At 47.3% G+C, this 14,652-nt stretch overlaps 2 protein-coding genes across 2 annotated transcripts; one reads left to right on the top strand and one right to left on the bottom strand.

The window, feature by feature from the left end:
• The first annotated feature begins 1,793 nt into the window (after positions 1-1,793).
• Positions 1,794-4,930, top strand: LOC136451137 (uncharacterized). The gene is made up of 8 exons (XM_066451892.1): positions 1,794-2,046; positions 2,180-2,201; positions 3,011-3,067; positions 3,163-3,244; positions 3,670-3,765; positions 3,877-4,001; positions 4,085-4,103; positions 4,204-4,930. Exons 1-8 carry the CDS (start codon positions 1,944-1,946, stop codon positions 4,582-4,584), a joined length of 885 nt encoding a protein of 294 aa, XP_066307989.1. The 5' UTR covers positions 1,794-1,943; the 3' UTR covers positions 4,585-4,930.
• A 657-nt stretch (positions 4,931-5,587) lies between these two features.
• Positions 5,588-12,687, bottom strand: LOC136451130 (homeobox protein knotted-1-like 3). Its single transcript, XM_066451884.1, has 6 exons — positions 11,636-12,687; positions 11,379-11,499; positions 6,849-7,039; positions 6,602-6,733; positions 6,166-6,299; positions 5,588-6,039 (listed from the first exon to the last, which is right to left on the bottom strand). Exons 1-6 carry the CDS (start codon positions 12,011-12,013, stop codon positions 6,036-6,038), a joined length of 960 nt encoding a protein of 319 aa, XP_066307981.1. The 5' UTR covers positions 12,014-12,687; the 3' UTR covers positions 5,588-6,035.
• Positions 12,688-14,652: the final 1,965 nt, after the last annotated feature.

Genomic DNA, 14,652 nt, shown 5'->3' with positions numbered 1-14,652 from the left:
CGTCACATCTTTCTTTATCTGCTGGCTCCTTTTTTTACAATCCATGACCATGATCTATCCCGGTCAGTCGGTGAGTGAGTGAGTCAGTCCGGTCTCAGCTCAAGGGGCTGCTGGCTGCTGAGCCAGCTCCACTATGGCACTATCCACTAATCCGTCTCCTGTTTCCCTTTACGACCGTGATAAGAAGCTTCTTTCTGAAGATGGCAACGGTTAATTGTGAATGTAAAGCAGATCAGGCACCATGGTGGGCTTCTAGATCGAGGAGATTTGCGATTCGATTACGAAGACTTATCCGAATCAGGTTCTCATCCCACTCCCGTAAGTATTTCTCTTGGCAATTTCTCTTGGTAGATCCTTTTCTCTATCTATCTACAGAGCTACTTGCTGCACCCAACCACTTCCCTCGTGGGCGCTGACGTCGACGCCAACCGAAATAACGGCTTGGATTTGCTCACCGGTGCCACTCCAACTCCAAGTCTACAACACATGCTCATGCTGGATATTTTTTTCTCGATCACGTAAAAGGTTCGCGCGTCTTTATATTAAGGTAGAGAAAATGCTTAATATAACACGTCTTAGCGGGGCCCTAAGGGTCAGAAGAATTGTACATAGACACTTAGATCCACCCTAGTATACTGAAATGTATGGTGTTACATTAGACAATTATCAACCTGAAAAGATGCGCCATCTTCTCCAGCCGAGTTCGTTCGATTCTGACCGAGGAGAGGGGAGAACTAGATGATGTATAGGAGAAAATATATCCAGGACTTCTCGCGCAAGACACGCGTGCGCTTGTACTATTTCGTCTTGGACTTGCGTGCTGCGTGCATTCTTCAGCCTGTTCGGGAGGCCGTATCGTATCGTGGATTATTTACTGCTGACTGGTTTGGTGTGAGAGAAAAACACTGTTCTCGGCTGGAAATTTATGATCATTTACGAACAAGCGAACAGGCTGTTCGTGTCCAGATTTCCGTCCATGGCTTTCGAGTCCAGCTGGCACCGTGCCACGGGATGCACGGATAAGACGTGCCGACTCGGCTCAAAGGAACCCGTGCACCCGCAGGAGACCGTAGCCATGAAACCGGATGCGTGGTGACGCTGCAGCTCGTACATACGAAGGTGATTGGTCTAATTTCCTGCACTGCACGCCCACAACGGCTCCCATGCTTTTCACCTGTCCAGTTTCCTGCTCTGGTTGTTGCATTGCATGAGCAGCATGGAGGAGAAGGGAACGGAAATACATCTCGTATCGGCCCAACGACGACATCTCGGCCCAGTATCGTCGGGTCCAACACGGCCCAACGACGACCTTTCGTCCCAGTGTTGTCGGGTCCAGCCCAACTTATACAACTTCAACGAGACAACTGGGCATGCACGTGTCACCTGTCATTCCCCCCGTGTAGGTTATCAGAAAAGCGGCGTTGGAGCGAATGCCCGTGGTCTAGGGGTAGGGGTAGGATCTGTCCAGTGGAACGTATCTTTTTTCTGAATTTTTTTCAAAAATTTTAGGTACATGTACGTGTACGCAATTGGTGGTATTGTGCGTACTAGAGACGCCGTCTCTCAATCTCTTCTTTGTGTGTGTGCCGTGTGCGTGTGATGTGAGTATAGAATGTGTGGATTGTGTACGTCAAGTTGTTCGATAGAAGAAAAGTGGTGTTGGAATGGTCGAATGGAATCGCATTTAGAAAAAAAAGTTCCTAAAAAAATCTAGAAAAAAACCCGGCCATAGCGGTGAACCGGCGAGTCCTCGGCGTTGACCAGAGCCCCGCTCGCCCTAACCAATTCCCAAAGCCAAAGGCCAAGGCGCAGAGCCCCATTCTGCTCCAGCCCCACCGTGTTCGCCACGCCCGCCTCCCCCAAGTCCCAAGTCCAAGCGGAGTAGAGCCCGCCGTACCAATCGCCTCCCCAGATCGGCGACCCACCCGGAGGCGGAGGCGGCGATGGCGTCGTCGCAGGCGAACCTCGACAAGATGCAGCTCCGCCAGAGCTACCGCAACGTCTGGCACACCGACATGACGAACGCCATCCAGGCTGACTTCCCCTGTACGTAGCCGCCGCCCCTCACTCTTCGATTCGTCCCCCCCAACCAAACCTCTGTCGGGGCCTGATCTGATCGATCCCCGCGGCGGAGCTCGTCGTGTGTCCTGACGGGTTTCTCTTCTCGCTGTGGTTGCAGACTGCTGCCTCGCGCTGTGGTGGTGAGCCATCCATCGACCCGACCTAGCGATCTTACCGTCTTCTGCGGGTTTTGAGTCTCGAACCCCCTCGCCTTCCGTAGATCTGAGGACACTTAATTTGTAGCTGTGGCTAGGGTTTTAGGGAATTTTGGTTTCCAAGGGTTCCGCGTGGATTCCGCGTTGTGCATTGCCCCTTTTTTGAGGAGCATATCCTGAATTTGTTATTCCTTCTGCATTTAAAGTTTATTCTGCGGCAGCAATTGAACTAGAAATGAATGAATGATGACCGGGCCTGCCAGGTTGTCTCTAGGAATTCATGTCTTTGTGACAAACTGACAATTGCACGTAGCCCATGCAGTAGCTGCCGCAATCCCAAAAGTGGATAGATGTCAGTTTCATGTTCCTCCCTGAAGCCAGTTGATGTAGAAATCTTAAACAGGAACATGGAAATGATCCTCCCCTACATCCCTTTGTTAGATGCACCAGGTTAATTGGGCCAATGGGCAGTGAGAGAGTGCATCGTCTTTTGTTTCTGATGGGTTCTGAGTTCTGACCAATAATGTCCGTTCTGCCTTCAAGTTCATTCCAGAGTATGAATAACCGGATTTCATTTCTGTTTGAATAGAGAGGTTTAAATCTAATTAAAGATTATTGTATTTCCATTGATGGTATGATGGGTCTAACCACGTTCCATTGTTAGCATGTGATGCTAGTCTAACATGTGTAACAAGGCTTGTAATGTGCTTGCATTGGTTGGCACGGTCACCATTTGGAAGTGTGAACATTTTTACCCATTTGTTAATCTGCTGCATTTTCCTGCTTCTGTTCAGTGGACCTTGCGTGTCGTACATGCTTCGCAAAAGGGCTCTCTACAATGACATGTCAAGGTGCTGTGCACCCTATTCTGTTTTGTTATGGTTATCACTGGAACTTTTTTTTAATACCCCATTACTTATCCCTGTCCCTCTTCTTTGTGGTGTAGATATGTCTGTTGTGCTGGCTACATGCCATGCAGTGGAAAGTGTGGCGAGAGCCGGTGCCCAGAGTTCTGTCTTGCAACTGAGGTACAAGGACAAGGCTCACTCAAGTTGCACTTTACCCTGCTGTTTATTTGCACTGTACTTCTTAGTATTTGGTTACATGTGCTTGAATTCCATGTATAACATGTCTAATATTTCTTATGTGGACTCGATAACTGATGGTTCCTATTGATGCCTGTAGTTTAAAATGATCTTATTGAATCTTTCATATTTCCTGATCTCAGTTTTATGTATTCATGGTATGCCTGAAAACACATTGTATTATTAGGCCTAAAATGATCACCAAAGGGTCAGATAGTTTTATCTGGCAAGCTTTTTTATTTAATCAATACACTATCATTGTACAACTGGGGCAATATGGATGTAATAAAGCCCCACTTCTAACATTAAAACCTCTGATGTTTTGTCTCTCTACCTTCTAACCTAAGTAAGGCCTTCTTTCTTTTCAGGTGTGCCTTTGCTTTGGCAATTCAGTTGCATCAACCCGCTTCTTGCTGCAAGATGAATTCAACATACAGACAACTCAGTGCGACAACTGCATCATTGTAACCCCACTTCCCTCTTAAATTTCCTGTCTGATGCAATTCAAGGTCCTGTGGAGGGTTCCTGTTGTTTCTTCGATGTCACCTTGGACTGAATATCACCTTTCACTGCAGGGCTTCATGTTCTGCCTTCAACAAGTTGCTTGCATCTTCTCTATAGTTGCAGCTATTGTTGGCAGCGAGGAGCTTTCAGAGGCTTCCCAGATCCTTAACTGTCTGTCTGATTTGGTCTACTGGACGTAAGGCTCCCTTAACTCTCTTCTTGCAAATCTCCATAGCAAAGGTCTCAGTTCTGATAATCCTATGCCACATTCTTTTGCAGGGTTTGTGCCTGTATGCAGGTATATAATTCATCCATTTCTTCTTGCAACCTTACTGATCATGGCTCTTGTGAACCAAACCCTTATGTATCCTTCTTGTGGCATTGAAATGCAAATGCAGACGCAGCACAAAGTCGAAATGGACAAGAGGGATGGAAAGTTCGGCCCACAGCCCATGGCAGTGCCCCCAGTGCAACAAATGTCACGCATTGATCAGCCTATGCCGCCTCCTGCTGGATATGCACCACAACCAGCATATGGGCAGCCTTATGGTGGCTATCCACCTCCTGCTGGTCAAGGTTATCCGCCAGCTGGATACCCCCAGGGCGGTGCATACCCTCCTGCTCAAGGTTACCCACAGGGTGGTGGATACCCTCCACCTGCTCAAGGTTACCCTCAGGGTGGTGCATACCCTCCGCCTGGTTCTTACCCCCCAGCACAAGGCTCCTACCCTCCAGCACAGGGCTCCTACCCTCCAGCACAAGGTTACCCTGGCAAGTAAAGAGCACACGACAGGAGAGATACCTTTGCTAGGCAACCAAATATCGTGCACATGTAAACAGTAGGACTGTTGTAGAGCTATAGGTTATTTTGACAAATTCTTGCTACTTCTCAGGGTGGTATTCGGTGAACAATATTTCTATTTTCTATGGTCAACTCATCAACGACTTGTGTTGATCATATCGTGTTGAGTTTATCCTTATTCGAATAAGGAATGGCAGTGAACTGGAAATTTAATCTGTATTTGAATTTGGTGACAACGTAAGTGGAGATGGTTGGTCTTCTGTTTTCGATGAATGATTGAAGATTGTCTGAGTCATGTTAAACATGAATGAGTGTTGTGGTTGTGAGTTCATTTGCTCTGTATGATAATCACAACTTTTATGACGTTTGATAATGGAGTGAAGGAATGAAATGCTTCTGAGCACGAGCACGGAGCAGTGCCTTTCGTACATGTTATTATCATAGGACGAGATGAATAGACAGACAGCAACCCTCAGTCTGGGATTATCATCTTTTTTCTTCTGTCCAGCTGTCCTTCCCCCCCCCCGTGATAAACCAATTAGCTGTTTGATTCCAAGATAGCGAGGTCTCAACGGAGCTGTCCTTGGTTGAGACGTAGCTAGCTCCAGCATCAATCGATAGGAATATTTGACAAGTTGCATAACAATTATCTCTTCGAGACATTAATCAGAGACGATGTATATATCTGTAATCATGTAACTGTAGACGATGGATCGCTCGTTATGCGCCGGAAGACTTTGGGATTATTATGAGAGGCTTGCTGCTCCAGCCTTAATTTGTCTTGTGGTGTTGGTTAGGCCTAATCGTTCAATAAATCTCCACCGGGCTGTCCAATTTCAATTTGGTACACCTAATCTATACAAGGCCTACAGCGATAGAGATTCCGATCTGATCCACATAGCAACCGTCTGAAACTCTGAATTGTATTGCGCCAACTATATATGATGTTATGATGATTGGCATAGCTACCATATTTTCTGAATGGAACAGATTATTGTTGACAAATAAAGTAGCAGCAGCTTATGGTACAAACATGAATGCAACCTCTGTTTTTTTTTCTTCCTGCCAGCAGATGATGGTCAGATCAGATCACTATATATATGTGCACAAGGGATGGATTTTTAATCCTCAGATTATGTATGTACGCTGGGGGAAAACTATGGCTATACAATAATAACAAGAATGAAGTATGCTCTGAGCACATCAGCTAAAAAATCACAGGAAACAAATATGCCAGTGGTCAGACTAGTGTACGTGTGTTTGTGTGTGTGTCATGAACCTGTCACCTCTGACTAATCACTAGATATACAGTTGAATCGATCGATCCTCTTTATTTTTGTGAGTCACCATGGTCGTCGAGCTTCGTTTGATTAGCGTGTCGGTATATGTGTCAGCAGGTGTGCATTACATTGTGCAGCTAGCTCTCCATCACCTGCAGATATATGCATTTGTGTCAGAAACCATAGGGATATAATTACAGAGAATATTACTACTAACTTACTCCATGAGAGATGTATATATGTAATCATGCATTGTTGGAGAGAACATTATTGGTCACCTTTTACGCTTTGATTTGAGGGTTGACGTCTGGGAGTTGTTGTGCCATTTTCTCTTCCTCTGGTTGATGAACCAGTTGTTGATTTGTTTCAGCTGCAGGCCAGTCTCTTCAACAAGTTTTGCCTTATCGTCTTCCTGTACCAGCCACTCAAATGATACCATCTTTAGGATATGCACACACGATACTTTACAAACCACATATCTTTTCCTTTCTTTCTTTCCCAAGAACTCATTTAACAACCACATAATTAATTAAGTGCCACGAGGAATATATATATATTGCAAGCAATAAGCTTCATCAGCAAGTTGTTGGATATATGGAGAACAGCTAAGAAGGGCGACCACCACACCACACACCATCAGTGTATGCATTGGTAGTAGCAGTAGATGGCTGGTTGCATTCTTGTATGCATGCATGATAGCTACAATGCACTCACCGTGGGGTATGGCCACTTGGAGTGCTGCTGCCACCATTGCTTGAGGATGCTGGTGGTGTCCCCAGGCAGCTTCCCGGCCCTCCTTTTCCTCAGAATTTCCTCCCTCACATCCTCTATTCTTGACTTGAAACCCTGCAACGAATTCGACATGACTTCACATCAACCTAAAGCATATGCATGCACACGCTTTTATTTGCAGTAGTATATCACAATTCTTCTACTTCCTCTTCTTATTTTTTTTATTAACCTGCTTGAGCTCGATCTTGAGCTCCTGCCTGACCCTCTCCATGAGTGAGCGCTCGGAGTCGGTGGGCAGGAGCGGGCCGAAGCCCATCATGTCGTGCCCATCGGAGCCCATGTCCAGGCCTGACTCCAGCATCGGCGGCTCGTCCTCGTCCTCCGACATGGTCGCCCCCGTCCCTTCCTCCAGCGTCGCCCCTAACATGGAAAAGATCAATAGTGACTGCCAGCAACGATGACTTTCCCAGAAACAAACCGTGTTAATGACCTTGTTAACATGGAAAATTCCTCGTCAATCGTTTGCATCCATCAGTTCGGATCACAATCACAGGTAGTAGTATAGTGATCCGTGATCGGGACACCCACAGAAACACGTGTACGTTGTACGGAGGAATGCGTGAATGAAAGCTCTGGGACGTGCACTCGAGATAGACATGCATGAATCGCCGTTGCCGGAACGTGCATGAGAACCAGCTAGCTAGCTAAGCTAGCTTGTGCCTAGGTAGACATTTGTACCAGCTCTGAGCATATGGCCACTTGCTTTGTGGAAGAAGAAGCACCTAATTAAGGCTGTGTTTAGTTCCAAAAACTTTCCCAAAAAGTGCTACAGTAGCCATCACATCGAATCTTGCGATACGTGCATGGAGCATTAAATGTAGACGAAAAAAAAACTAATTGCACAGTTTGGTTGAAAATCGTGAGACGAACGTTTTGAGCCTAATTAGTCCATAATTGAACACTAATTACCAAATAAAAACGAAAGTGCTACGGTAGCCAAATTCCCAAATTTCACGAACTAAACACAGCCTAACACACATGTATGCTAGATCTAGGCGCTTTTGGAATTTTGCATCTACTCTCTAAAAGTAAAGATAGTGCATGCATGTCCGGAAGAGCTAGCTATATACTAGCAGCCTGTTCGGTTGGCTGGTTCGTATCGTTGCTGGTTCGTGAAGAAGTACTGCTGATTGATTTGTGTGAGAGAAAAATACTGTTCCGGCTGGAAATTTACGATCGTTTACGACAAGCCACAGTCAAACGAACAGATTGTAGGAAACTGACTCAACTCAAGTGATAGGATCGATCAGGGGCATGGAATGCGAAGAAATAAACTGAATAGGTTGGAAAAGATAACATAGACATCTAGAATTAACCACCAAGTTTTTTTTAGAAAGGACGGTAAAAGTTTTGCCACAATTTCTATTAGACAAAGAAAAGAAAAAAAGGCAAGTGTCCGCCCAGTTTTTTGAATAGAAACTGGGCTAAAAAACCATACAACCAAGGAGAGTGTTCCACTCATCTTGTACAACTTTGGTACAACCACTGAATAACTATTAAAACTCACACCACTAACGTGCTCCAACTTGGTCGAAACGACCCAACTAAAAACTCTACTAACAACTAACAAGGGCAGAAAGAAACACCAGGGCATCACCAAACAACAGAGCTTGGGGCATCATCATGGCCAGACGGCAAGAAGCAATCGTGGAACTGGAAAGCCTAGCAATGCCTCTAAGGAGGAAACGACGCTAAAAACGCCGACAAGGTAGCCCATCAAGGGATGGTTTTCACCTGCAACATCCAGTATGGTAGGAGGCGACATAGGAAAGGACGCCTCCAAGAAGGGAACGACGTCCGCAGACGTAGTCGTCCAAGCTTTCGCCCCGACCTCAGGTAAGCTCCACACCATCGCCGCTAGAGACCGAACCCTACCTGGAAGGCAGGATGCGGCGATGGATCAGCAACAACCTCGCCCGCTCGCCGCACCTAGGGACGCCGGCTAGGAGAAATGCCGAGAGAAGCCTGTCGGAGAGTCCGCCCCTGCCAGAACCGGCAAAGCCAGCCAACAGCAAGCGAATTCGGCTAGCTCCCCCTGAGAAGCCAGTCTGCGGAAGGGGGAAGACAGATGGCGGGGAGAAGAGGGCCGGAATCAGAAGAAGCCCCAGTCGCCCATCCCACCAACGTCCCAACCCCTGCCGAGCCAGCCTTGCATCAACCATGCCGCGCAAGATCCACAGCAACCTTTGCCAGCTCCATGCTGTCCACTCCGCCATGCCGCACAGCCGTCGGCCCCAGGGACACCGGATTCGGCCTCCAGCACCCCGAATCCGCCGACCTGAGCCACCGTTGCGGGCGCCTCAGCTGGCCAGCGTTAAAGGGGATCTGGCCGTCGTCACCGTAGCACGCCGGAGTAGCCTCCTCTCGTTCCCCCTGCGTGATCCAGCCGAGACCGCCCAGCAGCCCGGCCAAAGCGGCCATGCCCGACCGGAGCCAGAGCAAGGGAGGGACGAGGCAGTTGGAGAGGGCGCGGGCACCACGTGGGCATGCCCCGCCGCCGAGCACTCCGGCCATCGGACCCCGGAGCAAGCCCTGTCACGCTCCTCGCCGGGATGGGAAAGGAGGGAGGAAGGAGAGTGATGGGTGAGGAGGAGAGCGAGATTGCCGCACCGCCACCCTCCTCGCTGCTCGCCGGGCCTCTGGCTGGCAGCTCTGGCGGTGGCGCAGGCGCCTAGGGTTGCGGGGATGCGGGTGCGAGGGCTGGGAGAGCCGCCCGTCGGGACGACGCGGGGGCAAAAAAAATTAGACCACTTAATTTGTTTATGCAATTAACCACCAAGTCGAAGATCTAAGAAAAACGTCATGCCATCGATCATGAATTGTTTGTGTCCAGGTGAAGCTAGAGATCAAATTAACAGTTGTCGAAAAGAACAATAATCCTGAAGTAAGTTAAAGGTGCAGTAAAATGGTGGCGCCTCTAAAGTCTAAATCAAAACCTTTATAACAACATAAGCGTTGTAAAATTCAACACCCGCAACATGACATAATCAGCTAGGGGTCACAATTCAAAGATAATGTTTCCATGCTTGCTAAGTTATATATTGGATTGAACAACATATTTTTCCTTAGTTGTGTATTGCATCGCCTTTTTATTTTTTGATGATCGTAATTGAGCTTATATATATGTGTCGCACTAGTAAATTGAGGGAGTGAATATGTTCTGACTTCTCATTATATGAAGACGACCACCAAGAGCATGGTCATGTCAGGTAACAAATAAAGGGTATATGTGGTGGTGATGGGCTGATGGATAGTTCATGTTCAATCATGGCGATGATACTACCTCTAGCTGATCACTTTTTGATAATGATGGATTCACACAGCAAAATTGAACTACATATATATATATGCAAGTCAAATTTGCTGCTGAAAACGTCAGAGTATCAATTTTTTCCCCTGATACATGGGAGGTAAGAAAATTCTACTTTTATGATTTTGTTGCTCTTAGTCGAGCCTTTGAAAAAAAAATGGCCAGTGTATGCTATACCTCCATTGCTACCGATGTATGCCAAACCTCCTGGTAGCTTCTTTGAAACATGAAAATTAAACCACATACAGATACATACGCCCTCCGAATGGTCGCTATAAATCATATACTATTTTTACTACCAACTAATGGGTTGCCCAATACTTCGGGCTAATACCCATGCGTATTAATTACCAACTAACCGCGTATTGGGTACTAGCTAGCTAGTTTTTTTTTAAGAACTATTAGGTACTAGCTTTATTGTGGAAATTTTGGAATTTGGCCTTTGTTTTTAGGGATGACCAGGGTAATAACCATTGACAACCAATAAAAACTATGTACGACCAGGGTAATAACCATTGACAACCAATAAAAACCATGTACGAAAATTATGCTCAAAGTATGAATTTTCATGTGTGCCTTCAGTTTGTTTTTCCTAACATAGAGATGGCGAGGGTTTAGTAGTTCTCCTGTCCTTGCCATGTACAGTTGGGCTGTTAGGCTTGCTACGTGGGCCTAAACTTCACCATCCGACCGAGTTGCATGCATTTGAAATGTTATATTCCGGTCTTCAACAGCCCAGGTACGTACGCACTACGTGTATACTCCTTTTGATTTTGCACATTTCTTATTCCGTTGCTCGTTGAATACTAAAACTATATTTTCCCGGAAAGCAACCAGAAAGAAATTTGCTGGGCATGTATTAATAGAGAAGAAGAATACAACAATGGCCTCGTTCGCTTGTCTTAAAGTTCGGCTTGTTCGGCTTGTTTTTTCAGCCGGAACAGTGTTTTTCTCTCACAACAATTCAGCCGGAACAGTGTTTTTCAGCCAGTTTCAGCCAAAGTTCAGACCAGCGAACGGGGCCACTGCAGATTGTTAGTTACTTAGTATCTCGATCTTACCATCAATACTCTCAACGGTTAAACAACTTCGTTAGGATTGAGGAAACCCTTAAGACGCAAGCAAGTCACACACACACACACACACACAACAGGCATGCATCAATCAACAAACTAAAGAAACAGTGAGCGTGTGGTGTCATTCAAACTAACTACCAGCAGCAAGGAGAAAAAGGCAGCGCACCGGATAGGCAAATCTTGAGAAAACAACACCCAAGGTTGCGCAAATGCAACCAGAAATGGAAGGACGAAGGAAACAGAAATTTGGAGGAGACAATTGGTGGGAAAATTAAACGTAATATATAGCTAATGAAACATGTAGCTTGCTTACCGGTGAGGTCCTGCAGGGACTGCTCGATCTCGCGGCACGCCATGACGGCCTCCACGGCGTGCACCCGGACGTGCTGCTGCAGCTGCTCCCGGAACGAGCACAGCAGCATCAGGTACTGCGCCTGCACCACCATGCATGAGCCGCCATGCATATGCATGCATGCAGAGGAAGAAGAACCAGTCAGCTCGATGGAATTGGAAATCTAGATGCATGCGCGCACGATGCATAGCTAGAAGTAGTGGTAGCAGAGGACGTACGAGGAAGGAGTCGAGGTCGTGCTTGTCGTGCGGGGAGAGGAAGGGGCGGTGGTGGGCGGCGTAGGAGTGGAGGAGACCGCTGGACTGCGCGAGCTGCGCGTCGATGAGGGGGAGGTGGTCGATGGGCGTCGCCACGCGCAGGCACCCCACGTGCGCTGCCACCAGCTGCTCGCACAGCGGGTGCACCGCGATCTCCCCCTTGAGCAACTGCCGCTCCTCCGCCTCCGCCGCGTCGGCGGCTGCGGCCGCGGCAGCAGCAGCCGCCGCAGCCGCCGCCGAAGCGGACGACGAGCACTCGGCGCCGCCGCCGCCAGCGTACCCCACGCCCATGTCCATGCCCAGGCTCCCTCCTGCTTGGTCACCGCCGCCGCCCTGCATATGTACCGAGGGTTGGATGTCTTGCCAAGCTCGATGTGGCCTCCCCTCCCTGATCCCTTTCTTCTTCGATTGGACGCGCGCGATGCCGGGCCGGGGCAGCTCTGCTCGGTCGCTGGCTAGGCTTCTTGGCCCGATTGGTGCTCGCTAGCTCCTGCTGGTTTGCGCACGCGCGTGCGTCGTCGGGTATGTATATATGGCGATGGCTAGCTTATGAAGCAACAACTGGGGCGGGCGGGCGGTGGCGGGGCGGCCACGGCCAGCGGGAGGAAGAAGGATTTAATGGGGAGTTAGTTAGCAAGGACACGAAGGAGATGGTGAGGCGTCTTTTCGAGGGTTCCTAAGCCGGGGGGCAACGGCAGGGGAAAAAGGCGGCCGGGCCGGCCGGGAGAGCTAGCTAGCCGCGCCGCTGCAGAGAGCTGCTAGTGTGACCGAGACGAGAGCAGCTAGCTAACTGTAGCTGATGACCAGATGATGAGGCCAGACGGCGGCCGGAGATCGTGGTGAAGATAAAGAAAAGGCGGGTGAATTGCAGAGCCGCGCGCCGGCCGGCCGGTAAGAAAGAAAGGTGAGATGAGAGAGAAGAAGTGGAGGTCGAGGTGTGGGGGAGAGGAGGGTGTGTGGTGAAGCTTTGGAATCTAAGCATGCCCAAAGAGGAAGAGGAACAACTAAAGCAAGGTGCCTGCCTATAGCTGCTAGCTACCAAAGAGTTGCACCAATGCGTTTTTCTCTACTAGGAGTAGGCGGAGGGGTACGTGTATATGGTACGCAAAGTGCAGTACAACTTTAGGAGGATAGGATAGGAGGTTGCACATGTAGCTAATATGTATTAGCTTCACATGGATCATGTGTTTGCATTTAGATTTTCTTCGTTGGAGAAAAGATTGCACCTTGTAGCTAGAGAGTATTAATTAGGGCACAGCTTAACTTGTCGTACTACCAGCGGTGGTACTACTGTGTGGAAGCTAATTAAGCAAGAAAAAAATGTAAGGTAGTTATGTGTGGTACTACTACTCCGTAATCGGTTTGGAAACCATATTTGTAGGGCTGGTTATTAGCCCTAAGCTACCCTCTTTATTGTATGTTTATTTAATTTGCTTCCCTCTTAATAAAAAACGTGCTAAATGTGCATACATGCATAGGTGCATCTGAATCAGTGTTCGCAATCTTTCATGTGTAGATGTAGTGGTGCAATTAGGCTACACCTTTCTTTGTTGGGTGTCCAATTAGCACATCATATCGAAGGTAGTATAGCTTGACATGAAACAGCGGCACTTAATAATTTCTACGTCACACGATATGTACGCACGGCTTCTAAACAATAATTGTGGTTCCAATCACGCATAGAATCCATCTATCCGGATTATTAAACAATCACGCATATCCCTTCTTCCTCCATCCCATTTGGTAATTTGAATAATTAGGAGTTGGTTTCAAGAAATACTTTTGGTGGCGTCTGGATGGGGGCCTTCGGTTGCCTCTACCAACCTTGCGGTTGGCGCCGGGAATGGGCGTCTGCTGCCTGCTGCTGTTGCATCGCCTTTCGGTCGTCGTCGTCTCCATCGATCGATCGTCTGCATTATTGTTGCGTTTAGACTGCCGCTGCAGCTGTAGCTGAATAATGCTGGTGGTGGTACGTACTACTACTGGCAGGCAGGTGCTGGGTACTTAAGCAAGCATTAGCAGATGGATCAGAGGCGTTAATCGCATCGGCATCGGATTAATTTAGTCGTATTATACTGGTATTAGTTGGCCGGGCCGCCGTGTGTGTGTGCGTGGAGTCGCCGTGGCGGGGCCCGCCAGCTGTAGCTGCTTTGTCGTCTGATCATATCGTAACAGTCAACAGACGGACAATGACGTACACGCTGCCTGCAGTTTAGGGTTTGTATAACTTTGATTTAGTGCCTTCCCAAAATTTTGCAAAATTTTTTAAGATTCTCCGTCACATCGAATCTTTAGACGCATGCATGAAGCATTAAATATAAATAAAAAATAAAACTAATTACACAGTTTAGACAAAATTCACGAGACGAATCTTTTAAGCCTAATTAGACTATGATTGGACACTAATTATCAAATAACAACGAAAGTGCTACAGTAGCCTTTCCCAAAAAATTTCGCCGACTAAAGAAGGTCTTAGTATATATGGCGCTCTTGCTTGCTGCTAGCTAGCTTTTCCGGTCCTTACGCGTGCTCATGCGTACATATTGTATTGGTTTCATTATTATTTAAAAAAACTTATTGTGTTCGCGTTCAGAAATGCGCGCCGCTATAATTTATTATTGGTCAATCTCAATCATGTGTAGTACGTTCGTCGTTGCCCATCACTGCATCTGTTGTTTTGTTAGAATACAAATAGTAGATATTATTTGTGGTGTGTGTGTATATATATTGCGTGTATGGTAGCTAAGGTGGTCATGTTGGGCAAATGATGGACACAAATAACAAATTCGGCACACAAATAACAAATTCTTTTCTGTCCACACAAGACATAGGGGTGTTTATCGCAGAGCTAATAATTAGTCCATGTTTTTTATACCAATTAGAACGTCTAAATATGAGCTAATTCTAGACTAATAAGAGCTAACGAGGGCTAATTGATGGTTAGAGTCTATTAGTCCATAGTTAGCTCATGTTTAACC

The sequence above is a fragment of the Miscanthus floridulus genome, chromosome 1, assembly GCF_019320115.1.
Source record: "Miscanthus floridulus cultivar M001 chromosome 1, ASM1932011v1, whole genome shotgun sequence".
Taxonomy (NCBI): Eukaryota; Viridiplantae; Streptophyta; class Magnoliopsida; order Poales; family Poaceae; genus Miscanthus; species Miscanthus floridulus.
The sequence above is the reverse complement of the archived record's forward strand: the minus strand, read 5'-3'. Positions and strand labels throughout refer to the sequence as shown.